The sequence below is a fragment of the Giraffa tippelskirchi genome, chromosome 3, assembly GCF_054371585.1.
Source record: "Giraffa tippelskirchi isolate mGirTip1 chromosome 3, T2T-mGirTip1v1.2.pri, whole genome shotgun sequence".
NCBI classification, from domain to species: Eukaryota; Metazoa; Chordata; class Mammalia; order Artiodactyla; family Giraffidae; genus Giraffa; species Giraffa tippelskirchi.
The window spans coordinates 18,246,747-18,274,292 of record NC_137277.1 but is presented as its reverse complement, the minus strand read 5'-3'; the positions used below and the strand labels follow the sequence as shown (position 1 = coordinate 18,274,292).

General features: G+C 57.9%; 1 protein-coding gene across 6 annotated transcripts; it reads left to right on the top strand.

Annotated features, from left to right (window-relative positions):
• The first annotated feature begins 1,364 nt into the window (after positions 1–1,364).
• Positions 1,365–22,016, top strand: ADAM11 (ADAM metallopeptidase domain 11). Of its 6 annotated transcripts, none has more exons than XM_081577148.1 (26): positions 1,365–1,628; positions 2,096–2,271; positions 11,122–11,198; positions 11,394–11,460; positions 12,443–12,528; positions 12,615–12,690; positions 13,110–13,176; positions 13,245–13,308; positions 13,656–13,730; positions 13,817–13,888; positions 14,050–14,216; positions 14,753–14,837; positions 14,959–15,049; positions 15,165–15,216; positions 15,700–15,799; positions 15,892–15,963; positions 16,072–16,164; positions 16,538–16,618; positions 17,117–17,167; positions 17,271–17,334; positions 17,559–17,658; positions 17,862–17,981; positions 18,072–18,240; positions 18,330–18,444; positions 18,532–18,622; positions 19,306–22,016. In XM_081577148.1, the coding sequence occupies exons 7-26, from the start codon at positions 13,163–13,165 to the stop codon at positions 19,352–19,354; spliced, it is 1,725 nt and encodes a 574-aa protein (XP_081433274.1). In that variant the 5' UTR covers positions 1,365–1,628; positions 2,096–2,271; positions 11,122–11,198; positions 11,394–11,460; positions 12,443–12,528; positions 12,615–12,690; positions 13,110–13,162; the 3' UTR covers positions 19,355–22,016. The 6 variants fall into 6 exon arrangements, with proteins under 6 accessions (XP_081433274.1, XP_081433269.1, XP_081433270.1 ...); XM_081577143.1 differs by having other exon boundaries at positions 1,371–1,628; positions 13,245–13,312; XM_081577147.1 differs by having other exon boundaries at positions 1,541–1,628; positions 13,153–13,176.
• The last annotated feature ends 5,530 nt before the right edge of the window (positions 22,017–27,546 follow it).

Genomic DNA, 27,546 nt, shown 5'->3' with positions numbered 1-27,546 from the left:
AGGAGGTTTTCAAGATGTCTCCAGGATGAAGGAACAATCAACCCAGGCTTGCTGAGCATCTGGGTCTGGAATGGCAGGTGGTTGGATGAGGGGGAAGGGGAGTCGCCCTGTTCCCAGCATTGATGTCAGAGCCTCCTGGGAAATCGCCTTCTCACTTTTCCTGGGCCTAAAATAGAGCTGGGGTGGGGGGGTGCTGTCACAAGCTAAAGGCAGCACCCTCCCTGACAGAGGCCCTGGGTCGCCAGGGAAGCAGAGGACCCACCAAGGGGTTCCCTGTGTCCACTCCTGCTCCTTCCTCAGTGACCTGTGGTCGCCCACTGTGGGTGCAAGGATGCTCTGGCCTGGGGCACAAAGTCAAGGCGAGGCCTCACCAGCGGAGCCCATGTCTTACCTCACCTTATCCCATCTTTGGCTCCCGGGACCCCAAGCCGTGGGAACTCATCTTGCCTGGGAGTCTGGGAGCTGAGCTGGGGGACCAGCTGGGGAGGTAGGCATAGAGGCCAGATGGTCTGTAGCCAGGGCAGCCTAGCTGGTTGCTCTGCCCTTCTGGCAGAGAGGGGAGGCTGCGGGCTCCAGAGGTATCTTCTGCTCCTCAAAGATGTAGACTGCCAAAAGGGAGGGACAGAAATGGGACACGCTACCTTCATGTAAATCACCTGGCTATTTTATGTATTTGGGGGAAGGGGAAATATCAGGGCACCCTGTGTGAGGCACTCAGGCCAGAGAGGGGAAGCCAATCTCCTCCGAGGACAGCAGCAAAGCCAGAAGCCCCCTAGGTATCATCCACCCAGGGAAGGAAACTGCTGGTTAGAAAGGGGTCTGGTTTGAGAGGACCCACAGTGCCCTGCTCGGCCACGGGAGATCCCAAAGGCCCGAGCTGGCTGTGGGCCACAAGAGCCCCTGCCCCTCACTCCTGTCCCTGGCCCCCTAGCCTTCGGTGGAGCCCAGCGCTGGTGGCTGGTTCCAAGGAAGCCTCCTCCTGGGTTCAAAGCCAGAGCGGGGAGCACCCAGGCGGGGCAGCCATGGATCTGCCCCAGAGGGGCCGTCTCCGGCTCAGAGTCCGGGGGTCCCTCTGTACCCCGCCTCCCACCCCCTACGAACCGACGGGTCCTCGCAGCTCCCCAAGCAAGGGCGGCTGAGGAGAGGACCAAGAGGTGGACACCGGCGCGCCCCGCCCTGCACCTGTCTAGGGGGCCAAGGAGGTCGCGGGAAGGCCGGTCCCAGGCGGGCGGCGCCTCTTTTGTCCTCGCGCTGAGGCGGCCCCGGCCCTGCCCGGCTGGGGGGGTTCGCGGGGGGCGGGGGCGGGCCCTCGGCTCACGTGCTCGCCGCTCGGCTCTTAACCCGGCCCGCCGCCGCGCCGGGATGGCCGCGGCCGGAGCGCGCTGAGCCGGGCGCCCTCCCCGCCTCCTCCCGCCGGCCCGCGCCCCCCGCCCGGCGCCCCCGCCCGGCGCCCCCGCCCGCGCCGTCCGCAGCCCGCGCCTCCCCGCCCTCCGCTCCTCCCGCCCGCCCGCGTCGCGCGCCGCCGCAGCCCCCGGACCCCGAGGATTATGAGCGAGCCATGAGGCGGCTGCGGCGCTGGGCGTTCGCGGCGCTGCTGCTGCTGCTGCTGCCACTGCTCCCCTCGCCGGGTGAGTGACCCCCGCCCGGCCCGGCCCCGGCGCCCCCTCCCTGCCCCCGCCCCGGGTTTTGCGGCAGTTTCTGCTGCAGCCACCTTTTCTGCAGTGCTCGGGGTGACAGCCGGTCCAGAGCGCGGGGGACGGGGGGCGGGGGAGGGAGGAGGGAGCAGGCACCCACCTGTCCCCATCTGGCCCCCACCGCGGCCAGCCCCCTGTCGCCGGCCGTGGAGTCTGCAGGTCTCTGCGGCTTTGGGAGGAGATGGGTTGGGGGGGCAGTCGTGACGGCCGGGCTGGAGTGCAGCAGCTCCTGGCCCCTCTCCCTTTCTGCAGGGCAGCAGGTCCTCCCACCCAGAACTGCTCCCCACCGGGCTCCAAGGGCCACAGCAGAGTGGGGGAGGGGCGTGCCGAACACACCCCGTGCCCTGGTCTCTTGCCCCACCGGTGGGCATCCGTCTGCAGCCATGGCCTTCTCTCCCCAGGTGTGGGGACCCGGGGTCCTGCTAGAGCTCTGCGCTGGAGGGTCTCTCCACACTTGGGGGGCCCAGAAGCCCCGGAGGTCACAGAGCCCAGCCGTCTGGTGGGAGAGAGCTCCGGGGGAGAGGTCCGAAAGCAGCAGTTGGACACCAGGGTCCGCCAGGAGCCTCCGGGCGGCCCGGTGAGTGGGGCGGGCGGTGAGGCCAGGGGGCTGGAGCAGGCCTTAGAGCCCAGGGACGACCACGGGGCAGCCTGGGCTTGGGCGCCTCCCCAGCAGCTTCCCTTTCCATGCAATGGGCTACTCAGAGGGTGCTGGAACCCACTAGTGGGAGCACCTGCCTGCCCCTCTCCAGGCCCCTTCCCATCAGGGTGGGGATTCCCTGCTTTCAGAGGACCCAGAAGGCCCAGGGCTCAGTCCAGCCTTGGTCCGCCTTCCACCAGCCCCCTCTCCTGTCCAAAGAAGCGGTCCTACACCACATGGAGCTTGGGGAGGGCAGTGAGAGGCAGGAAGAAGCAGCTAAGAACCCATTCAGGGGTTAGGGCTCCCGGGTTTCTACCACAGCCACTCTCAATGGGCTTTTGGGGGGACCAGCTTAGTGCTTGCTTCTGCCTCAGTTTCCCCTGCGCACTGATAGGACCTCTGTGCTCCTCCGTGTTCTCGCTCTGGGTGGGGCCTTGGGAAAAGGTTCAAGGCCCCAGGCTCACTCACAAATGCCAACTCCACTCCCCCCCCCGTCCCTTTCAGCTGCCAGGCCCCTCCTGCCTCCCTGAGGAAGGTTAGAAATGAAGGAGATTAATTGCAATTAATAATTAATTAATATCATGTGAATAATAATCACCCAGATGGAATATTCATTCAGCACGCCTCGGCTCTCCAGGAGCTCGAAGCTGAAAGTTAGCCAGGCCAACGGGGGCGGCGAGGGCGGGATGGCGAGGCCTGGCAGAAACAAGAGGAGTAGAGAGACTCAGAGGAAGGGTACCACCAAGGTCTGGGAAGTTTTGGCAGCTGGGAGTGGTGGGAGGTGAATCGAGCTGGGCAGAGGGAGGAAGGAGAGAAACGGAGGCTAGCATTACGGACATCTGTCAGACTGGCATCTGGCCCTGCCTAATGTACTTGGTTAAAAGCCCTTAAGGGGGGGTGGAGGGGGCTGTGGGGGTGCAGGGGGAGCTACTCGGGAAATGGAATGGAGCAGGAAGGCAGCATGCATAATAGATGGACCATCACTCAGGGCAGTGCCTGAGAGAGCAGGGGAGGGGGTGTTTAATGGTCCTGAGCAGGGAGGCCTAGGGGAGGGGGAGAGGAAGGTGGGCTAGGAGGGAGGGTAAGGGGATGGAGGCTGCCCAGGCTCCCTGGCAGGTGATCGATGGGCAGTAGGGATGGTCCCAGGGCCAGGGATGGGGTCATGCTGGCTGAGTTTGGTCCTCAGTCCGACTTTCTCCTCTGGTGGCCCCCTGCCTGTGAACCATGACTGGGAGCTGACTTCCGTTGCGGGCTGCTGGGTCTCCTGACTGGTATCCTAGGGGATGTCCAGATTGTAGGATGGGGTGTCGCCACAGTGGGATCAGAGGACAAGGATGAGGGAAAGCTGGGGGGCCAGGGAGGAATGAAAAGTGGGTGCTCCTTCAGCTTCGTCCTTCCTGAAGAGAGAGTCACGGGCAGGATTCTGAGGTCTGGTGGTGCCTGTGATGGAGGAAAGATCAGGATGGGTGCAACTAGCTGGGTGGGATACACAGAGGGTGGGGGAATCTCTTTGGGTGTTGCTCTGCTGGGTGAATGGCTGGCATGTGTGTGTGACCAAGTCTGAATAAGCCCAACAGGGTGTCTGGAGGGCAGGAGTGGAGGGTTCTGTGGATCTGCGGGGCAGTGGTCACAGTCACCTCCTCCAGTGGGGATCTCTCTCCCTTCCCTTGGACCTCACCTCAGCCTCCCCGGGAGACTGACTCATTGCCCTGCCTTGTGTGTACTTGTTTCCCCTGAGGTGGATTTCTCACAACTCTGTAAGGTGGGTAACTTTTGTCTACCCATTTTGCAGATGCACAAACTGGGGCTCAGAGATGTTAAGTAACTTGCCCAAAGTCAATGAGATCTTTTACATATATATATTGATCTGGCTACACCAGGTCTTAGTTGCAGCATGAGAACTTAGTGCCGGCATGTGGGATCCAGTTCCCTGACCAAGAATCGAACCCGGAGCTTTAGGAGCACAGAGTCTTGGCCACTGGACCACTAGGGAAGTCCCAGTCAATGAGACCTTTATCAGTGGAGTGATTTTCTCCAAGACCAAGGCTCTTCCCATGGAGCCGTTCTGCACTCTCTGGATTTAGGCACTTTCCAACCCCACCCAGCACAAGGTGGAGGAGGACCAAGGGAGACAAGATGAGATGTCTGGAATAGTCCCTCCTCACCGGAGGGAGCCCCTCCCACTCCCACTGGGCATCTCTCCCTGGAGCACTTTTGACCTCAGAACCTCAGGGGCTCTTGGTGGAGCCTGTGCAGCCCTGAGCCCATTGTCCCGAAGGAAGTGCCCCCCAAACCCCGCCACTGTGTGGTTTTGTCCAAAGTTCTTGCACCCGTTTGGGACCTCAAGCCAAGCAAGTTGTTGGGGCAGCAGCAAGATCTCTATCTGCTATGGGTCACATGGCGAGTTTGGGGACACATGCTGGCTGGCAGGGTGGGATGGGGGATCTGAGGTGCTCACCTGCTCCAGCCTTGGGCTGGCCACCACACCTTTCTGAGCCCTAGCTTCTGGATCCCTCAAATCAAGATGATCAGAACATTCATCTCAGACCCACGCACTACCAGGAGGTGGGGATGGGGAAAGACTCCTGACTTTTGTGAGCGGGGACCAGGGAGAGGGAAGCTGGCCAGGAAGGAATTAGAAGTTAGAGAAATTAAAGTTTAAATTTGCTGGGCCCTTGGTGGGACAGACACTGTTCTGCCTTTGTGTGTTATTAATTTATTACATCCTCAACCCAATTCCAGGAGGTGAGGATATTATTATTCCCATTTCACAGATGAGGAAAGGCACAGAGAGGTGAAGTACTCCAGGTCACACAGCACTTCAGTAGCATGGTCCAGATTGATTTTCAGGGCAGCCCTCTTAGCCAATGCATGCTGGCCTCTCGCTCAGGGGTACAGCAAAGAGGGGGTTAGGGGACTCTGCCCTCTTTGCCACAGATCTCTTCAACACCTCACTTCTGTCCAGTTTGCAAGCAGGCTGGGCCTAGGACCAAGAGGTGGGGGAGCTTCTGGAAGTGCAGAAACTTGTGATCGGCGGGAGGCTGCAGCTGGGAGTGAGGTGGAAGAGTGCGGGCCACAGTGTACAGTCGAGCTGGTTGTTCACTGCACAAGGGTACCTGGGTCAGTGGGCTGAATGAATTGGAGGCTATATGTGTTCTGAAGGGATCAAGCTGCTATGTGGGCTGTGCCTCCCCCTGGAAAAACCAAGCCTCCTTCAGAACAAAAGGGAGGGCAGGATATGAGTTAGTGAACAGAGGGGATAAGGGTCCCAGGGCCACGAGTCAGCTGGGGGAGGGGACCTCAGTCACTGGGTTGCGCTCCTGTGAGGGCTGCCCCGGCCATCAGTTGCCACCTGGAAGCCCTTGACCAAGGGTGTGTGCCGCAGTGTCCATGCTGTCTTGCTGCAGAGGGTTGGGGGGCAATTAGGCAAGCCTTAGTTCCCCCGCCCTTGCAAGATGGCAGTCATGGGCAGGGAGCCACAGGATCTGTGCCTGGAGCCCTAGTACCCGCCCTGGGCCAAGGCTGTGCTGTGGTTTCTGCGGCCAAGGTCACAGCTCTGCCCTGGGGTCAGAGGCAGGAGGGGTTTCCTGGAGGAGGCTGGTGGCTGGAAGCCAGGGCAAGGATCTGCGCTGAGTCCATCTTGCTCCAGGGAGGCTGTGAACCAGCCCTGCCTTGAGGTTGGGCAGAGAGAGAATTCATTCAGGAAGCTCAGTTTCCCTTTGAAAGGCTGCGCCTGTGGCTTGAGGCAGGACAGCTTCAGTGGATCCTGGCTCCCCTGCCTCTGACTGAGTGACCTGGGCAAGCCTTCTGAACCCTACCTTCCCCATCCATGAGATGGGGGTAACAGTGGTCCCTGCTTTGCCAGACTGCTGGGAGGATTAGCGGAGATGATGGGCGTCAGGCGTCCTGCCTGGGATCCGGCAAGAGCAGATGTTCAACATCTGTCAGGCCTGCCCTCCCTCCAGGGCCAGGTGTGGCAGGAGCGCTGGGTGTCAGAAACAGGAGCTAGGGCGTTTAGGGTTACCTGTCAGACTCCGGGCAAGTTTGTGGCGGGGGGCAACATGGTAGGCGTCTTGAATCCTCCCCAGCCAGACTAGCCTGTGGACTTGGCCTCACCTAAGCACCCCTCCTGATTGCCTAGAGGGACCCAGCTGCCCAGACTCTGTCCCCAGAGAGACTAATGACCCTGTAAGGAAGTGACTCTGTCTTCAAGCATTTAGGTCAAATTCCATTATCGGAAATTGGTCCAACTGTGCTCACTCCCCAGGACTCCCATGGTCCTGCTGAAAAGTGGAGCCTCATTGCATCTTGAGGGACCACGGCTAGGAACAGGGGGGATTTCTCCCAGTCTTTCTGGCTCTTCCCCATCTGCCACCACCAGCCCACGTGGTTTATCCAATTCCTCAAAGCTCAGTTCTGCTGGAACATATATACTTCCTTCTTCATTTATTATTACTAACCCTTGTGAGGTGGCTCAGATGGTAAAGAATCCACCTGCAATGCGGGAGACCTGGGTTCGATCCCTGGGTTGGGAAGATCCTCTGGAGAAGGGAACAGCTACCTACTCCAGTATTCTTGCCTGGAGAATCCCATGGACAGAGGAACCTGGAGAGCTGCAGTCCATGGACTTGCAGAGAGTCAGACATGACTGAGCGACTAAGCACAACCTTTGTGAGAATAACATGTTAAGGAGGGCTTTCCTTTAGTCCTCATGACAACATCATTTTACCAGTGGGGAGACTGAGGCTCAGAGAGGGTAAGCAGCTCACTCATTCTTTCTGATACCTTTCCTACAACATAAGTGTAGGGGCTCCTGGGCAGGAAAAAGGGCAGGTGCAGCTGGAGCTCCAGGAGCCTACGTGCCACCCCTATGAAAAGTTGAATCAGTGACCAAAGAAATCAGTGTACCAGAGGGCCCAGGAATAGAGGGGAGCCAGAGCCCTGTGGGGAAGATCCGCCGGGAAAGGGATAGGCTACCCACTCCAGTATTCTTGGGCTTCCCTTGTGGCTCATCTGGTAAACAATTCACCTGCAATGTGGGAGACCTGGGTTCAATCCCTAGGTTGGGAAGATCCCCTGGATAAGGGAAAGGCTACCCACTCCAGTATTCTGGCCTGGAGAATTCCATGGACTGCTTAGTCCATGGGATCACAAAGAGTCAGACACGACTGAGCCACTTTCAGTTCACTTCAGAGCCCTTTTGGGTGGGTGGGTGGAGGCTTGTGGTCACAGACGAGGGTAGGGGTTCAGGTTGCTGTGTGAGGAGTAGCACCTGGATGTTTGAATTTTGGGGCATTTGGGAACCAGAAAGGTCTTTAACCTCCTCCTCCCCAAGACTCCCCAAGACTCCTCCCCAAGACTCTACACTTCCCCATAGGTATAGAGACAGTGCACCCGTATTGTCATTCTAGAACTTCAGCAGGATCTTTACCTCCTGACCTCTGCATCCTATCTGGTGGTGGGCAAGCAGATGCCTGGAGAGTGGACCAACTGGTGACGGGGAAACCTCAGGGTGGGCAAGGTCACTGCAGCCAGGTGGTCACAGCGGCTGTGAGAGACAGGAACACCAGCCCGAGGGTGAGCCTTGACCCAGCGCCTCCTCAGTGTGGCCCTGGGCCAGTCACCTCCAAGTGTCCCTCTCTGGCACTTATAAAATGAGCACCAGACGGCCTGGGCGGGTTGAGATCAAATGAGCCTGAGCACACGGGAGCCGGTGGCCGGAGAGCAGAGGCAAGCTCAGGGCATGGGATGGAGGCCGGTCGGCTGTCACCAGCAGCTGGGTGCAGGGGAGGACGGCAGTCAGGGACACTAGAGGCTCCCAAGGGAGGGACCGAGGGATCACAGGAGAGGTCAGGGCCGGGCCGGGCCGGGGCAGGAAGCCAGCCACACCAGGAGCAATTGGGTTAATAGAACACAAGCTGAAAGCTTGACTGGGGGTGGGGTGGGGGAGTTAGGACTGTGGTGCCAGCAGAAGCCCCCTTCCAGCCACCTGGGGTACAGAGGTCCTGGGGACTGAGGTGGGTTTGCCTGATCTTTCCCTTCCTGTAGACAAGGGGTGTCCCCATCATGTCCCCCACATTGGGCCAGATCAGGCAGACCTGCACAGCTATGCACTTTCCCTCCCCTTTCTCCTGGGCCTGCCTCCCAGCCCCCACAGCAGCCCCTGCACTGCCCCAGGACCCCTCCTGGCCTGAGCCCTGTGTCCTGCTGGGACTCAAGACAGGAGCTGCTGGGGAGGCGCCCAGTCCCCAGTTAGGCCCTGCCAGGTAGGGAGGGAGCCAAGGCCTCGGCAGGCTGCAGAAGGGCTGGGGACAGAGAGGACCTGGGGTCTGTTCCCCCACTGATCTGGCTTTCTCCAGAGGGGTGGTCAACTTTGTCCGCACAGAGAGAGAGGAGCCTGGTGGGTTAGCTTACCGACTTCCTAAGTGGGGGAGATTCTGCAAGCACCAGGGTTGCCCCTTCCAGAATCCTCCGAGCAAGCCAACCTCACAGGCTTGCATCTTATCATTTTCAGGGGGAAAAATCTGAACTCAGAGAGGTGAGGCCACTAGCTTCTGAGAGTGGAATCAAGGCAAGGGTCCTGGACAGGTTGCTCACTTGGGTGGCCAAGCCAGCATAGGGGCAGGAACAGAGGCTTGTCCCTGGGGCCAGAACGAACAAGTAGAAACAGACCTAAGGGCAGGAGAGAAAAGAGGTGGTCCAGACAGGGGTGGGTGGGGAAGGCAGAGATCGTCTAAGTCCCACAAGGAGAGAAGGAGGGCAGGGATGGGCCAGACCAAGGAGGTAGGGTATTGGGGACAGAGCTGGTCGGGGCCGAGGGGCAGGGGGAAAGCAGAGATGATCCAGGCCAAGGTGGGGAGGAGGAAGCAGTGACTTCTTGTCCTTGACTTTCTATTTCAAGTCTAATCGATGCTCTAGGGGCTTAGGATGGAGCTTGGAGCTTCAGTCAACCTGGGATGGGGTGAGTCCGTGTCCTTGGGGCTCAGAGGGCTGCAGAGCCAGGCTCTGGCCCTTTTCCACTCTCACCCTGATTCCCAGGACCTCTCATGGACACTGGGCCATTTCCACCTTACCTCACCTTCCGGGTAAGAAGGCCCCGGAAGCTGATTCCTGAGGCTTGAGTCCCAGCTCTACCACTTCTTAGTCTTATGACCATGGGCAAGTTAGTTAGCCTCTCTGTGCCTCAGTTTCCCCATATGTCAGATGAGGATAACAGTAACATCTGTTCCATTGGTTGTTTGTTGAGAAGATCAAATATGATGATATTTAAAGTAGTTTGGGCTTCCCAGGTGGCGAAGGGGTAAAGAATCTGTCTGCCAATCCAAGAGATGCAGGAGGCGCAGGTTTGATCCCTGGGTCGGGGAGATCCCTTGGAGAAGGAAATGGCAACCCACTCCAGTATTCTTGCCTGGAAAATTCCATGAACAGGGGAGACTGGCGGGATACGGTCTATGGGGCTGCAAAGAGTTGGACATGACTTAACGACTGAGCACGCACACACGTAAAGTATTTAGAACAGTGCCTGGCACATACTAAGGGCTCATGAAGAGCAGTAGTCTAGGCAGTTGACCAGGAAGGTGCCTTGCTCCAGGCTATGGGATTTTCTGACATCGGGGCTCCCCTCCTTCTTATAACCTACTCCCCCCCAAAAAAGACAGCCAACAAACTTTCTCACATCTGTACAGCTTGGTGGGCCCCTCATCTGGGGATCTGAATTTTAGCCTTCTTGAATGGACGAGCGTGAGAAGAAGGCTCCAGTCCCGCCTAGGCCCCTCTCCTGCTTCACGATCTTTTGTAAGACCTAAGGCCTGCAGTGGGCATGGGAGCTGAGAAAGCCAACTCCCACTCAGCCCAGACTCTCCTGCCCCTTCTTATCTCAGAGTCGCTTTCCTTCCAGGCTCACTAGCTTCAGCTCTGGAGTCCCCACCCCCCACCGTAGCTGGGTGCCCAGGCCTGGGAGGGCAGCCATCTTGCTCAGGCCTGGTACATTGCCATGACAACCTGGAGCCTCCCAGCCCCACTGCAAAGGCCCCTCTGAAAAATTTATCAGGAAAACTTCCGTGTTTAAAAATTAACCATGGGATTGAAATATTAAAGATGAGCTGCTTTGGGCGAGGCAGAGGGCAATGGACTTGAGGGTAGAGGAGCCAAGTTCTTTCCTCCTGACGGGCTGGTATTTGCCCATCACCCCAGCTTCCAGGGGCCCTTCGATCAATTCTAACCCTGTCTGCAGCGTACAAGGTCCCCTCCATAAGTTGAGGCTAGGGCCAACGTAGGGAGGGGGACGTAGGGAGGAAGTGAGGGACCTACTTCAGCGAGGCCCCGGGGTCACACTGTACCCTATCTCCTGTTTGCCTCTTTCCCATGATACTTCTAGGGGCCTCCCTTTAGTCCACCTGGCAGTGGGGGTGGCCCTGCCAACAGCAGGGAGGCTCTGGTGTGAGGCAGTGGGCAGGCTGAGCTGCCTCGGTCCTTCCCTGCTGCTCCTGTGGACTGGCCCCACGGAGGCACCAACACCAGAGAAGGTGGACTGGCACCCAGAGAGCAGGGAGGTCAGTGCCCAGGGATACCCACGCCTGCCTCTCCACTCAGGAAAGGAACAGGGTCTTGGAGGAAGATGAGCTTGGAGGAAAGCATCTTCCCTCCAAATCAGTGGTCCCCACAGCTACCGGGTCTGGGCCATCCCCTCCCCAGGGCTGCTCCCTGTACCCGGGTTTCCCTGGCCCCCTAGTTTCCACCACCAGGCCTCCCCAGGTCGACACCTCTTCTGCCTTCCCTCCTTTCTCCCAGCCTGTCCATCTGGCCCAGGTGAGCTTCGTCATCCCAGCCTTCAACTCCAACTTCACTCTGGATCTGGAGTTGAACCAGTGAGTGTGGCCTGGAGTCCGGGAGCTGAGCAACCCGCGGGTGGGCAAGGCATGGCCTGGGCTTGGCATGGCCTGGACTTGGGTCTGGGGGCTGGGCTGGGGCAGGGGACCCAGATCTGAGCAGGGTTGGATCCCAAGCAGGACCCAGCCCCACCTTGACCCCCTTCTTCCTCCTGCCCATTCTGTCTGTTCCAGTCACCTTCTCTCTTCACAATACGTGGAGCGCCACTTCAGCCGGGAGGGGCTGACCCAGCACAGCACCGTGAGTGCCTTTGGAAGGGGCTGGGGAGGTGAAATGACAGGAGAGGTGGCTGGTGGAGATGGGCTCCGGGGTATACTCTGCAATGGGGATGGGCCTGGCCCCTCCAGAATCAGAGTTGGGGCGGCCTGTCAAATGGTGTGGAGCTCTGAGCTCCCCTTGCCCAACTCCAGGGGACAGGCCCTCAGCCACCTGTCTGCCAGCCTGGAGACATTTCAGGACCCCCAGTGCTCCATGGCCAGAATCTTGCTCAGCACCAATGCCCCAGGAATTCCTGGCTCCCTGGGACCCCAGGGTCCCGGGCCCGAAGGCCCAGGGGTGTGAGCAAAGATGAATGAGTGTCTATAAATAGCCTCGGCCCTCCCCCTCCAGCTTGTTCAGTAACTGGAGCACAAGTAATTCTGTAGGAAGCAGAGGCGAGGGGGTGTCAATCCCCTCTGACCCGCGAGCCGGGCTGGGAGGACACACGCTGCTCAGTTCCTCAGCCGCAGACCACGTGACCAGGGGTTGTCCACAGAGGCTGTGGCATCTGTGAACACACTATGTGTGAAATGGTGTGTGCGTGTCGGGGGTGAGCCCCTAGCTTTCATCTGATTAAGCGAGCAGGTCTATGGTAAGCGCTTAGAACACTGCCTGGCACCCAGTAGGTGCTTTGTGAATGTCAGTTAGTCTTCTCAAAGAAGTCTGTGACCCCTCTACCAGCCCCAGTTCATGGTTAAGGGGCACTGATGTGCTCCAGGGTCCTCATGTTGTAGATGAGGTAAAGAAGGCCCAGAGAGGGCTAGGAACTTGCCCAGGGTGCAACAGCCAATTAGGAGCACAGCCAGAGCAGAGCCAGGCTCCAGGTCCCCAGATTTCCAGATACCCCCGGATTTCCAGGTCCCCAGATTTCCAGCCACCTGCACACCACACGGGGCAGCTTCAGTAGCCTTCATGCCTTCATGCCGGGAAGGGGGCACGTCCATCACGCTCTCTGCTCCTCTAGGGTGCTGGAGACCACTGCTACTACCAGGGGAAGCTTCGGGGGAACCCCCACTCCTTTGCTGCCCTCTCCACCTGCCAAGGGCTGCAGTGAGTGTGGGGAGGGGCTGGGTGGTGGGAGGAGCCTCCAGGCCTGGGGACGGGGACGGTGGGGAGCTGCGTTTCTCTCACTGCAGTGGGGTCTTCTCTGACGGGAACTTCACCTACATCGTGGAGCCCCGAGAGATGGCCGGGCCTCGGGAAGATGCCCAGGTGAGCCCCTCCCCAACGGCCCTCCCCGCTCGTCATCGCAGTGGCTGTCATCTCACTGGCTGCAGCTGCCTCCGCCCCCCTCCCACCCCCCTCCACCTTGGTAACCTCAGCCTCACTGCCCTCTGCAGCGACCCCAGCTCTGGTTCCCTCCTGCTATGCCCCCCAGCTCCAATGTCCCCTCTGTCCTCCAAGTAACCTCCCACTGGGCTCCAGTGTCCTTTGCCCCTGTCTCTCAGGGCACCCCCAGGTCTTGACCCCGGAATCTGAGCATCTGGGAGACCAGATCCGACATGGGAGCTCCGGCCAGTGCTGGGTCACCCTGGGGTGGGGTGGGGGGAAGGGCTGGAGATGTCCCCCCACAATGGGGCTCAGAGCAGACCTGGCCGGACCCCCCAAGAACTCATTTCCCCTCATTGCAGGGACCCCTTCCCCACCTCATTTACCGGACCCCTCTCCTCCCAGCCCCCCTCGGATGCAGGGAACCAGGTAAGGGAGGGAAAGCGGGGCTAGGGAGGGGGCCGGCTGTGCCCCCCTCACCAGCACCCTCCCCCCAGGCTGCCTGTTTGCTGCCCCGGACCATCCTGCCCCTCCGAACAGGCCGAGGCTGAGAAGGAAAAGGCAGGTACGGGGGCCCGTACAGACCTCCCTCTGCAGAGATCTCAGGCAGTGGTCCAGACAGGATACCCCCGTCTGTAGCCAGGGCAAAGGAGGGCTCTGACTGATGTGGCTGGAGGTCAGAGAACACCCCTGGGAGGAAGCCCCCCACCCCACTCCCTAAGGCCAGTGTCTACACACGTCCCCACAGTGGGCAAACCGAGGCTGCCTGCCTCGTACCAAGGCTGGATGGGATCCCCACCAGTGAGGAGCTGGTACTGTTCCTGGCTGGAGCCCAGCCCCTCTCGAGTCTGTCTATGGCTTGACCAGACGTGGAGGGGACTGATTCCAAGTGCCCACCCACCCCCCAGGTCCGCCGGGGCCACCCTACAGTGCACAGTGAGACCAAGTATGTGGAGCTGATTGTGATCAATGACCACCAGCTGGTACGTTCCCAGGCAGGGTGGGGCAGTGACTTTGGGAGGAGGGAGTGGAAGCAGCCCTGCCCTCTGCCCACTCTCTTCTCTCCCAGTTTGAGCAGATGCGGCAGTCGGTGGTCCTCACCAGCAACTTTGCCAAGTCCGTGGTGAACCTGGCAGATGTGGTGAGCAGGCCGCCCTCCCCTTCCCTCTCCTCCCACGCCCCACACTAATGCACACATCCTTGGGGTGAGCGCTCAACGGCATAGTCAGCCTGTGACCCCCACTTCCTGGAGGGACAGATTGACCTCCAGCCCCCTCCTCATCTTCTCCCTTCCTGGCACAGATGTACAAGGAGCAGCTCAATACACGTATAGTGCTGGTTGCCATGGAAACGTGGGCAGATGGGGACAAGATCCAGGTGCAGGATGACCTCCTGGAGACCCTGGCCAGGCTCATGGTCTACCGGCGGGAGGGCCTGCCTGAGCCCAGTGATGCCACCCACCTCTTCTCGTGAGTCCGCCACTCCATGGACCCTGCCAGCCTCTGTTGGTCATTGCAGATCACAGAGTTACTGAACATGGCTCTGGGCCAGGTGCTCTTGCAGGGCGAGGGGACTGGGATCCCCTTGTACCTGCTCTTGCAACAGTGGCTGGTCATCTTCCCCTGCCTCTTAAGCTGAGGCCCCTTTTCCCTACCCTGGTGACCTTCCTCTGCCCATTACCTCCCCTTCACCCTGCTCCTCCTTTCAAATGGTCCCAGCATCCCTTTCTCAGGGACCCAATGCCCTGGTACGGGAGAAAAACCTGATAAAAGGTCCTTGCAATTAGAGATGACCTATTAGAATCCTTCATTTGGCTTATGGGCAAATGAACCCAAAAGGGGAAAGGGGCTTGCCTGAGTCACACAGGCTGACATGAAGGGCACTGCTCATCACCTCCCCATGGAGGGGCTCTGGTACGGGGGTTCGCCTGTCTCCCCTCACAGCCCAGGCTAGCCACCAGGGAGAACAGGCTAGCCAGTTCTCCTGGCAACCCTCTCTCTTCCAGGGGCAGAACTTTCCAGAGCACCAGCAGCGGGGCTGCCTACGTGGGGGGCATCTGCTCGCTGTCCAGGGGAGGGGGCGTGAACGAGGTAAGCTGGATGGGGGTGTGACTGGGGTGAGGGGTTGGAGGGAGGGGGCTGCGAAGGGCATGAGCACTGTGCCTTTTGGAGGGATGTAGATATCCTTGTGTTCCATCTTTTTCACCCCAAGTATGACAACATGGGGGCCATGGCAGTGACCTTGGCCCAGACGCTGGGGCAGAACCTGGGCATGATGTGGAATAAACACCGGAGCTCAGCAGGTATCAGTGAAGATCCCACCCCCAGCCCAGACCCACATTCTAGAAGTGAAGAGGGTGTCCATACAAGGGGAACCGTCTTTCACCCGCCCTTACATTCACCTGGCTCAACTTGCAGGGGACTGCAAATGTCCGGACAACTGGCTGGGTTGCATCATGGAGGACACTGGGTGAGTTCTTGGGCAAAGGGAGTCGCAGGGCGAGCATTGGGTGACATTCTGGACCTGGCTGCCTCAAGAGACCCCGCTCTCGGGACCACTCAGAATTCCAAGAAACGCAGTTGTCTGTGGACACTGTACAGGGAGACACACACATTGCCTAGCCGGACGCCAGAATTGTCCAGGCTGCAATGCGCACAGTCGCCACTGGGCGCCGCCAAAGCCCCGTTTGGGGGCCCTTTTCCCCTTCAGCGCACAAACCTCCGACTCTCTCGGAGTCCTGAGGTTTCCGGGAGTCAACTAGAGCGGCGTCCCCCGCCCACTGCCCTTTGATGGGCAGGCGGGAGGATTTTCGTGCAGTGTCCAGGCACATAGATCTTCAGCCTCCTCGAGACAGTGACCGAGTCCTCTGGTGCACCCCATCCCAATCTTGAGAAGGGGCGAGAGGGGGCGCCCGCGGGCACTCAGCAGCACGGTCCCCTCACCCCTGCCCAGGTTCTACCTGCCCCGCAAGTTCTCGCGCTGCAGTATCGACGAGTACAACCAATTTCTTCAGGAGGGCGGCGGGAGCTGCCTCTTCAACAAGCCCCTCAAGGTATAATACCAGCCGCAGGGCGAGGAACGTGGGAGCGGGGCTTGGGCAGAGTCCCGGCCAGACTCGCGACACCACACCCCTTCCCCGTCCAGCTCCTGGACCCGCCTGAGTGCGGGAACGGCTTCGTGGAGGCGGGGGAGGAGTGCGACTGCGGCTCGGTGCAGGTGCGAGACGGGTGCGGGCGCCAGATAGGAGGCGGGGGACGCGGGGGTGGGTGCGAGGGAGGTCTGGGTGGGGAGGGTCAGGGCTCGCCTTCTCTCTGTGCCCCTCAGGAGTGCAGTCGCGCGGGCGGGAACTGTTGCAAGAAATGCACCCTGACTCACGACGCCATGTGTAGCGACGGGCTCTGCTGTCGCCGCTGCAAGGTGAGCGGTACCCACCGCAGGGGCGGAAAGGCGGCGGGACCGGGAGTACTGGGCAGAGTGATGTAGGGGGCGGCACTTAGGGAGGTGGGGCCGCCGGAGGCTCGGCAGGGCTTAACACGAAGAAAGCGCCAATGGGAAAGGAGAGGGGCGGAGTGTGCGGCACCCTATGTTCTATTGAGGGCGGGGCTACGGGGAGTGGGGCGGAGCACCTGCTGATAAGTGGCGGGGTGGGCGGAACCGTGAGCGGAGGGTGCGGTGCGGGTGGGCAGGGAGCGGTCCCGGACGAAGCCGAGCAGAGGGTGGGGCAGAGGAGGCGGGAAGACGCGGGAGTGCGTGGTTCTTGCTTGAACCCCGCAATGCATGCCTTCTCTAGTACGAGCCGCGGGGTGTGTCCTGTCGAGAGGCTGTGAACGAGTGCGACATCGCGGAGACCTGCACCGGGGACTCGAGCCAGGTCCGCCCGTGCCGGCCGCCCTGCGGACCCCCAACGAGGCAGCCACTATCCCTCTCCTGGGTGACTGTTCTCCGCGCCCCTCCTCTGGGCTGCTGGCGTCGCCACAGCTGATCAGGCTGTTTCTCATCTGAGATAGGAGTTTTTCATGCCTCCTGGCTTTGCTCTTCCAATCATTCGACCAGTATTTATAGTCTGGCTAGGTGCCTGGAGTGTACTAGGGATAACAGTGGGTAATAATATTATTTAATGTCTAAATTCTTATTACATGCCAGTCATCGAGTACTCCCAGTCCCGTGAAGTAGGTGCAGAAAACTGATGGAGACTGGAGAGGCTTTGGGACCTGCTAAGCCATGTGATCTGAGTTCTCTGCTCTTGTCTTTGGCATGGAGGGGCCCTGGGGCCAGAGCCCCCACTTGGCAGGCCTTTACTCTTCCCTGGAGCCGAACTTAGCTCCCAGTCCTGGGGCAGCTCTATTCAGTCCAGTGCCTCTCTCCACAGTGTCCACCTAACCTGCACAAGCTGGACGGTTACTACTGTGATCATGAACAGGTATGAAGGGATGGAGGTTCCGCCTCATCTGGGTCTCTGGCTCAGTGCAGTGTCCTGTCTTGTCCTCAGTGTCTCTGTCCCTTGTCTCCTGACTGTCCCTCAGGGCCGCTGCTACGGAGGTCGCTGCAAAACCCGGGACCGGCAGTGCCAGGCCCTTTGGGGCCATGGTGAGTCTTCGGCTGGAGATGGGAGAAGGTACTCTGGAAGACTGAAATTGAGAGTCTGGAGAGGGGGCAGGCTCTGGCTGAAAACCCCTCCAACAGATGTGCAGCCCCCCAGGATCTCAGTGACTCAGCTGGACTTGGAGTCAGGCCATTGTTGGAGATGCAGGCCCGAGGTCCCAGGTGGGTTCTGGAGTGGGTGGGGTGACGCTGGCCTCTTCTCCCTACAGTGGCTGCTGATCGCTTCTGCTATGAGAAGCTGAATGTGGAGGGGACAGAACGTGGCAACTGTGGGCGCAAGGGGTCAGGCTGGGTCCAGTGCAATAAACAGTGAGTCGTCAAAGCTTCTGGTTGGGCCATCCCAGTTTGGGGGCTTGGGCTCTGGGGCTGGGCAGGGTTTTTTCAGAGATGGGGCAAGCTGTTGAGTCCTAATGGGAAATTCTGAAAAAATCGGGGGATGGGAAGAGGGCAGACACGAGGTCTGTATTTGGGTCTGAGGTCAGACTTGGGGCCCACTGTCTCCACACGAACAGGGATGTGCTGTGTGGCTTCCTCCTCTGTGTCAACATCTCTGGAGCTCCTCGGCTGGGGGATCTAGGGGGAGACATCAGCAGCGTCACTTTCTACCACCAGGGCAAAGAACTGGACTGCAGGTGTGGCTGGGACCATGGCTGGGGAAGGGGAGGTTACAGCTGTGTGGGGGTGGAGGGCAAGGGCAGAGGTTGGCTGTGCCGTCTCCCCAGGGGTGGTCATGTGCAGCTGGCTGATGGCTCAGACCTGAGCTATGTGGAGGACGGCACAGCCTGCGGGCCCAACATGTTGTGCCTGGACCATCGCTGCCTGCCAGCTTCTGCCTTCAACTTCAGCACCTGCCCGGGCAGCGGGGAGCGCCGGATCTGCTCCCACCACGGGGTGGGTGCCTGGAGGCCAGGGATCGCGGGAGGGGCTTATAAGAGGGGACTGGGCCCTGCTCACCTGTACCGGCCCCACCCCACCTCTAGGTCTGCAGCAATGAAGGGAAGTGCATCTGTCAGCCAGACTGGACAGGCAAAGACTGCAGTATCCACAACCCCCTGCCCACGTCTCCGCCCACGGGGGAGACAGAGAGATATAAGGGTGAGGCTGAAACTGGCTAGGGTGGGGCTCTGTCTTTCCTGTTCTCCATGCCTGCCCCTGCCAACCCCACCCTGCTCTCCTCCCCAGGTCCCAGCGGCACCAACATCATCATTGGCTCCATCGCCGGGGCTGTTCTGGTTGCAGCCATCGTCCTGGGCGGCACGGGCTGGGGATTTAAGTAAGACATGAACACACCCCCTACACCCCCTGCATCCCCCAGGGTTATCAGAACCCCAGGCTGTTGGAGCTGAGGGGACCTCCCTGAGAGGTTAGCTAAACCAGAGCTTACACATCGCAAGCCAAGCCAGCCCACAGGGTCTTGTTTTTATATTTAAAAAAATCAGTTACTCAGACTTTTAAAACGGAGGCATTTTACGTTAAGAATCCCGATTTTCAGCTTCTCTTGAAAAATGAGAAGATTGGGTTCCCCTGTTCTTCAGTGCATCCCAGCTTGGCCACAGAGTGGAGCTGAGCAGGGGCTGCCCAAGTCCCCAGTCCCTGGGCCCTACCCAGCCATGGCTGTTCTGTGGGCACCCACATTGTAGGCCCTCAAGCTGGTGTAACCCCTCACTGTACAGACGAGGGACCCGAGGCCCAGGGTCAGGCAGTGAGTTAGCTGCAGTCAGGACTCAAATGCAGGACTCAACTTCAGTAGGTTTTCCTGGACCAGCTCTCTTTTTGTTTTCTCTGAACATGAGACAAACATCCCTGGGCTTGTCATTAGCGTCTAGGGATAAAGGAATGTCTAGCATCTCTGGGGCAAGGTGTCTCCTGGGAGCCAGAGGCCCCTCCCTGGGAGAAGGGGAGGGTCACGGAAGGCTTCTTTTCCTTTCTCTGCCTGCCTCGCTTTGGCTCCTGAAGAAACATCCGCCGAGGAAGGTACGACCCGACCCAGCAGGGGGCAGTGTGACGCCGGCCACGTTCTCCCTCCCGCTGTCCTTGTCTCCTCCATCTCATTCGTCACCTCGCATTCTGTTGATGGGGAGCTGGGGCCGGTTCCCCCACCCTTGCGGTCACGGCTGTCACTCCCGGGGTGGGAGAACCCCGCTCCAGGAAGAGAGTCCTCTACGTGCCCCGTGCCCCCTTCTCCAGCCCACTCACCCTCTCAGGCCTTGGTCCTTTAACTCCTGCCCTTCCAATGGTCAGCCCACCTCTGGCCCCGTGGACCCTGGAGCTGTGCGCACCACCCCCCTTACTCCTCCCCAGGGAAGGGAGCCTACCTCTGCGTCCCATCCGTTTTGTCTTTCATGTCGCCACTGTCTGACCTCCCGCCAGACCCCCTCTCTGTCCAGCCTGTGACTCGCTGCCTCCAGGGCCCAGCACTGACCTCCCGGGGCCGGCTGAGGTGGGGGTGCTCTCCCTCTGGGCCCTGCCTCATATCCTCCCCTGATGCCCCCTCTCCGTTCCAGGTCCGGAGGGGCCTAAGTGCCACCCCCACCTCCCTCCGAGTCTGGTGCCCACCATCTCCGCCCAGAACCAGGAGGCTGCCCCCGCCCAGCCACGGAGGGAGGCACCATGCCAATGTCTTCCAGGCCCAGCCCTTCAACTCCTGGCCCCACAGGGGCTTGGGGCCGGGTCGTGGCCCTGCCCTCACACCACCAGGGTGGACCAGGCCTGGAGGGCATTTCCCTCATGGTCCCCCACCCCACCTCATGCGGCTTTGGCCTTGCACACCAACTCTCCTCCTGTGAATGTAACCTCCATCATCACAGATTGCCACAGCTCAAGTTGGGCGGGGGGAGGGCACGCAGCCAGCAATGAGGCTGGCCTGGGGTGGCCCCGCCTCAAAACCAGGCAGCTGGGACCAGGGAGGGTCTAACCTCTCTGGCACCTAGGGGGAGGGAGCTGACATCAACCTTTTATTTTTTATTATTATTATTTTTTTTACTGAATCTCAACTGATGAATGTAACTTTGGGGGTGCTTGGGCCAGGCAGCTGTGGGGATATTTCAACATTTGCAGGAAGGACTAAAGGAGTTGAGGCCTGGCCATCCCTCTGGCCCTCCCCGCAGGGGTGGTCACACCTAGCATCTTCTCACTGAACGTAGAAGTCCCCAAGCCAGGCAGGGGCCTGGCAACCCTGTGCGCCCCCTCCGCCCAGCCCTGCTGAGCTTGGAGACAAGTCCGAGTGCTGAATCAAACCAAAGCTGCCTGTTCCGTGCCCGAGGCCTAGGTTATGGGTACGGCGACCACACGTCCCAGATTGTCTTCAATTCCAAAACAATCATCCTGCTGTCCCTGCCAGGACGCATGTATTTGGGAGGAGGGTAGGATCCTAGAATACATAGTCCCTGAAATAACATGGCACCTTCCCCCTTTCAAGAAGGGTGATGCTGGGGCTGACTCAGGGTTTAGGTGCCCCTTGGCATGGCCTGGAGGTCCCAGGCCATCTGCTGGGGGAGGCTCTCCCAAGGAGGGAAGGCCAGGGGTGGCCCAGTGCCTGGAGGGTTAGGGGCTCCGCCTGTGATGTGCAAGAGGAAGTAGGAAAAGGCAAGTCTCACGTTTGATCCTCAGCTTCCAGAAACGTCCTTAAGGCCCTGTCAAGCCCATTCTGCTCCTTAACCCCATTCCAGGGCCGAGTAGTAAGTTTACAGTCATTTTCCCCATCAGTCCTCCAATCTGGTCTCCACTGCAGCTGAACCTGAGGCCAAGGCTGGGCAGAATTCCTCAGTCCCCCCACAAACACAGTCCTGCCCATGGCCTTTCCTCATGACCCTCACTTGGGACATAGGAGCTCTGGCTCCTTGACTGCTAAAAACCAGCCAGCAGGGGCAAGCTGGGGATCAAGCTACCTTCTGGATGAAAGCCACAAATGAATGGAGCTCCTCTGCCCAGGGGTACCCCCAAGCCTCCCCAGGGGTTTCCGAATACCCCCAGGGTCTTTGAGCTGCCTGTCTTAATCCCTCTGGGGCATCTGTGAGGAGGAATCATGGAAGAAATGGCTCCCTGTTTATCTGTACCACCCCTCAGGGCAAACTGGGGACCAAGGCCCACTGACACCCTTTAAGGTGGCCGGATGTGGCTGCAGTGGGGTCCTCGATACTGAACTCCAGCTGGCACTGCCCAAGCAAGGGGGTGGGTGGGGTACCCCTATGGCCAGTCCTGCCCCACCAGCCAGCCACACAAGCTGAGGCAGGGGCGGGAGGCTAAGGGCTGGATTTGCACTATTGCGGCGGTACCCTAATGCATCCTCTTGTGGTACACACGTGCACACGGGTGGTACACACGTGCACACAGGTGGCGATGCATCTGGCACAAGCATTTGGATCCACATCTCCGCACAAGTGTGAATACCTCTGCACACACGGTCACGTCTGTGTGTGCATGCACATGCGGTGGGGGTGTGGTGTGGAGAACCCAAGACTTCCTGTGACCAGTCCACCTGGCTCCCAGCTGTCCACATCCTCCTGCCCCACCCTGGCGGCGCCCAGGGAGGGGTGGAGGCACATTGACGTGGGCCTGGAACTGGCTCCAAACAGCATCCTGTAAATACGTCATCTGGGGCTCGGGGTGGGGAGGCAGGGACAGGAACGTCCATTAAAGATCACGTCCCAGGGCTTCCATGGAACTCACACCAGCCTGTGTCTCCTTTCTGTGAATGACCACACTGCGGCCCAGGACCCTCCCCCGTGCCCCGTGGCCCTGGAGGAAGTGTGATGACTGGAGACCAAAAGTGGGAAGGGAGCACCCAAGAGTGGGCGCTGGGAGACTGGGAAGAAGGGGCGTAGTTTTCCATTCACAGCCAGGAAATAGGCACCGACTGGGTGGAGGGCCTGGCCCTTCCGCTTTCTTGCTCTCCCAACAAAGAGAACTGTCCTTTCCAGTTTCAGCAAAGTAGATGGGAATTGAGCAGGAAAGCATCCTAGCAAGAGGCAGAAGATTCAACTTCCCTTTTATGGTTGAAGCCAGACTCCTCACCTCCCAAGAGAGTCCAGAAAGCTGGATCAAACCGCTCTCCGGTCCCAAGGGTGCTGTGCTTTCAGGCCTTCAGAGAATTGGCTCTTGCCTCACTGTGCCTGGGGCAGGAAGGGGCTGAGCACAGCCAAGGCCAAGAGCCCTCCCCGCACTGGGGGCCAAGTTTGAGCCAAGAACCTAGTCTTCCCATCCTGGCCTCCGGAGTGCTTTGGGCCTGGAGATATCTGGCTCTGAAAGTCCTGCTTGTTCAGGGGAAAGATAAGATGAGAGAGGCTGGGGTGAGGAGGAAGGAAGGGAATGGGAGAGAGGAGATAACGGGAGCAAGAAATAGCAGCAGTAGGGACCTGGGGAGAGTGAGCAGCTAGAAGCTGCTCACCAGGACAGGAGCCCCCAGGACCCCTCCGGTCACGTGCAGAGAGAGCAGGACTCCACCCGGGCAGTGCTGGCCTGGATTCCTGGTCCCCACCCTGTTCCAGCATCTCAGTCCCCCAGCACATCTGGAACCTCTGCCCCCAGACTCCCCCACTGCAGAAGGTCAGCTTTTCCCCCAGTGGGTTCACAGGTGAGGCAGCCTGACAAGAATCCATCTCCAGCCTCAGTCATGACCTGAAGTCTAGGCTTGCCCTCTCTTCTCTCTTCTGGGCTGCAAACTCTACTTACAGCGTCATCGCTTCTGCCTCTCAACTGTTCCATCCCTGTCTGTACCCCTTATCAATTCCCGATCCGTGGTGACCTTCAAACTTGGTCTGATGTGTATACAGCTGACACTTCAGATAGTAAAAAGTGTGGCTGTTGGACTTCCCTGGCGGTCCAGTGGTTGGGAATCCACCTGCCAATGTGAGGGACACAGGTTTGATCCCTGGTCTGGGAAGATCCCACATGCCAAGGGGCAACTAAGCCTGTGCACCACGACTACTGAGCGCACACTTTAGAGCCCATGTTCCGCAACAAGAGAAGCTGCCGCAATGAGAAGCCCGCTCACCACAGAGAGTAGCCCCCATTCACCGCAACTAGAGAAAGCTTTCGTGCAGCAACGGAGACCCAGTGCGGCCAAAAATAAAAATAAAGTGTGGCTGTTGGCAGACAGTGGCAGGGGACTCAGGGGAGGCGCAGCACTTGGCTCTTGCAGATCAGTGCTCAGCCACTCACACCTGCCTCTCAACCTCAGGAACCCCTAGAGCCCCCTGTTATTTACATGGGTGCATAGTGATGCAGGAGGCTGCAGAGGTGAGCAGGTGCAAGGGGGTGCAGTGAGAATGCCAGGGAGGTAGCACCTCTGATGCCAGCACCCCTCCCATTTGACCAGGTATCAGACTCTATAGGCTGGCATGGAACAATCAGACCTGGCCCAGACAGATAATAGGAAAACTACAGGCATCCCTTGTTTTTTGAAAGTTCACTTTATGCCCTTTTTGCTTTTACAAGAGACCTGTGTTAGTACCTGTTTTCCTAACTGAAAGAACTTTGGAGAGAATTTTTGATTTAATGAAATAGCGTGCAGCATCTGTTTGCAGCAGCTCTTACAGAGGCCTCGAACACCCCAAGGAGTGAGAGCGACACCAGAAGGAACCACACTCAGCATCCAACAGCCATAGCTTTTTCTGTTCGTTTGGATTTTTCTTTTTTTGGCCACGATGCATGGCAGGAGGAATCATAATTCCCCTGACAAGAGATCAAACCCGTGCCACCTGCAGTGGAAGCGCAGTGTCCTAAGCACTGGACCACCATGGAAGTCCTTTTTCTTTTTTTTAAACTGCCATAGCTTTGAACTGTGAACATCTACACTTTATCTCAATTTATTTTGTGCATCTGTTAGCAAGACGTTTCCTAAGGTAATTGCTTCTTCACTTTACACCATTCGGCTTATGAAAGGTCTGCTAGGAGCGCTCTAATTTGGACAGTGGGGAAATCTGTACTTACTTTGGCTTAGAACATGTCAGGCAGTTCTGACAGAGTGGTGCCTAAAAAGTATGATGTGGAACCAGAAATTAAACTTGCTCTGAAGACCACCTATTGGAGGAATTCCCGGGTATCGGGTTTTTCAAAAGTAGAAGCAAGAAAGTAGATAAAATGACTCCCAGTCTGTGTCTGAATCTCCCTCTCTAGACCAGGACCTACTTGCTGAGGACTTATTTATTTATTTATTTTGGCTACACCACTCGGCATGTAGGATCTTAGTTCCCCTGCCAGGGATGAAACCCATGCTTCCTGCAGTGGAAGCAGGGAGCCCTAACCACTGAACCGCCAAGGAAGTCCCTGTTGAGGATTTCTGGGTGGATCATGGGTGCAGATTTCAATTCCCAGTCCTATTTGTTTGGGCTAATGTGTGGGTCCCCTCGGTGTCCTCATGAGTTGGAGATGACCGAGAATTAAAGCTGGGGACATTGGCACCTTGTGGTTGCTTAGAGTCTACTCGTGGAGTTGAAGGAAAGATTGCAAATTCATTCTGGCTCATCCCAGTGTCTAGACTAACAGAATTGAATGCAGTCCAACAGAATTGAATGCAGCCCACACATACAAGCTATGTATGCATTTAAAATTCTTCTGGGCTTTCCTGGTGGCACAGTGGATAAAAATCCACCTGCCAGTGTAGGGGACACAGGTTCAATCCCTTGTCTGGGAAGATCTCACATGCCGTGGAGCAACTATGCCCCTCTGCCTCAGCTATTGAACCTGGGCTCTAGAGCCCGGGAACCCCAACTACTGTAGCCTTTGTGTCCCAGAGCTGGGGCTCTGCAACAAGAGAAGCCACTGCAGTGAGAAGCCCGCACATCACAATGAAGAGTAGCCCCGCTTGCCGCAACTAGAGAAAACCTGAGTACAGCACAGAGGAAAAATTCAATAAAATTAAAAAATACAAATTTATAGTAGGTAAAGTTAATACATTTTACTAAATCCAATATGGGCTTCCCAGGTGGCACTAGTGGTAAAGAACCCTTCTGCCAAATGCAGGAGATGTACCCTGGGTCCGGAAGATCACCTGGAGTAGGAAGTGGCAACCCACTACAGGACTCTTGCCTGGGAAATACTATGGATGGAGGAGCCTAGCAGGCTACAGTCAATGGGGCCAAAAACAGTCGGACATGGCTGAAGTGACTTAGCACGCAAAGCCACTATATCCATAATTTCATTTCAACATGCAATCAACATAATCATTGAGATGTTACATTGGTCTCCTTGGTTTTTTGGGGAGGGGTTATTTGCTTTCTGCACTCTGTCTTTGAAATCAGGAATGTATTTTCACTTAAAGCACATCTCAGTTTGAGTGAGCCATGTTTCAAGCGCTCCATGGCCACCTGTGGCCAGTAGCCACCAGAATGAATGGCTTAGGTTCAGACAATAACTAATGCTACTAAACTGCAGTATCAAACCCAGGCAATTTGGAAATCAGGCAAGGACTGGAGAGATGAAACAAAGTACAGCAAGAAAGACCTGCTGCCAGAGGCAAGACCTCACAGAAGGTCAGAGGGATCCTGGGTGTACCTTTCTAGAAGGCAAAAGAAGGGCTAGGAGGACTTTGACAGGATTGGGGAATTTTAACTTAAACTAGACTGAGAGTTCTGGAAGTGTCCTGCCCTCTGAGTGGCTCTGGCCCCCGGGAACTTGCTGTAAGTAGAGAGTCCAACTTCTATCAACATTTTCAGAAGGTCAGCGGGAGACAGGCAAGCCTGGGCCTGAGGCTTGGTGCCGAGAACACCTCTTCTTGCTGAAAGGAGTTCATAGGCTGTCAGTAACAGCTTCAGCTTCAGCATTTGGCCTTTGAAGATGAAGATTTATTCTCATTTCTTTAAAAAAAAAAAAAATTATTTCTTGACTACCCTGGGTCTTAGCTGTGGTATGTGGGATCCAGTTCCCTGACTAGGGATAGAACCTGGGCCTCTTGCATGGGGAGTGTGGAGTCTTAGCCACAGGACCGCCAGGGAAGTCTCATTTCCTGATGTGCCACAGACACATTTAAGGGACTGAGGTCTGCTCAGGCCCCCAGGAGTTCCCACCCAGTCCAGAGACCCTCCGAAACCTGACCTTAGCTCTACAATCATGGGGGCTCTTCAGGCCTCCTGATGTCGAAAGCAAGGTGGGAAATAAACATCGGTCAGCGCTGTGACTCAAGCTGTCATTGTCCTTTTATGACATTACGACCTGGACGCCATTCCCCTGGTGACAGCTCCAGAAATGTGCACTGGCAGCCTTCGGGGCAGGAGCCGCCCAGAGGGCTCACTGTCACCTGAACTTGGCAGAAGCCTCTCCCTGCTTCCTGAGGTTGATGAGGCTGCAAAGCCCTGGCCACCTCTGCAGTCCAGATAAGCTGTAAGGGCACAAGGCACACTTGGTCCCCCCAAGTGCCGACAGAGCAGCCCTGATGCTTGACTGCCCTTTGCTCTTGCATGAAGATATTCACATGGTCCATCTGACCGTGAATCAACATTCCCCCATGACCCTTCCACCCCATCCTGGAGGGATGCTGGGAGTGTTCAGTACATTGATGGCCCCAGGGCAGCCCCCAGGGTCCCTGGGCTCGGGCCTCGAGTCCCCACTGCCTTCCTGGGCTCCAAAGTGTTAACTGCTGCTCCCCTCACCCCTCCCACCATGCGACCCCTCAGGCAGAGTCCTGGCCTTCAGCCACCTGAACCCCTGCCCACTTGGCGGCCTGCAGCACTCCTGACAAGTGTCTGACCAGCTGCCAGTCTCTGTTCTCCCCAAGAGCCGTCTGCTCCTTCCTGGCAGCTGGAGTGCCCACTTGGGTTTAAAAATAAACTCCCGCTCTGCCTTTCTTCAGCCTGACCCCTGCAACTTCCTCCAGGTTGAGCCACCGATCCTGGCTGCTGCTGAGAGTAAGGGCCACCATCATCCCAGAGGCCACATCAGGAAAGTGTTCTGGCATCTTCACTGAGGACAGACTGTATGAAGTTGACCCCAGGAAACTCTTGTTTCTTCATGAGATGATTGGCACTTCTCTGGGGGTCATTCCCAGGTTGAGGTGTGGTTGAGGGTACATGTGTAGGGTGGTGGGAGGCAGGGTTGATCTTTGGGGGAGACTCCCAGGCTTGTCTAAGTTGACCTCATTACAAAACCACAGTCTCAAAACAACCTAAATGTCCATCAACAGATGAATGGATAAAGAAGATGTGGTACATATATACAATGAAATACTACTCAGCCGTAAAAAATGCCATTTGCAGCAACATG

Bases quoted from the DNA above. Each gene is read 5' to 3' on its own strand.
- ADAM11 (XM_081577143.1), top strand. From the start codon at position 1,559: ATGAGGCGGCTGCGGCGCTGGGCGTTCGCGGCGCTGCTGCTGCTGCTG. The intron at 14,838-14,958 runs GTAAGCTGGATG...TTTCACCCCAAG, and splicing joins GGGGAGGGGGCGTGAACGAG to TATGACAACATGGGGGCCAT. The intron at 15,964-16,071 runs GTGCGAGACGGG...TGTGCCCCTCAG, and splicing joins GCGACTGCGGCTCGGTGCAG to GAGTGCAGTCGCGCGGGCGG.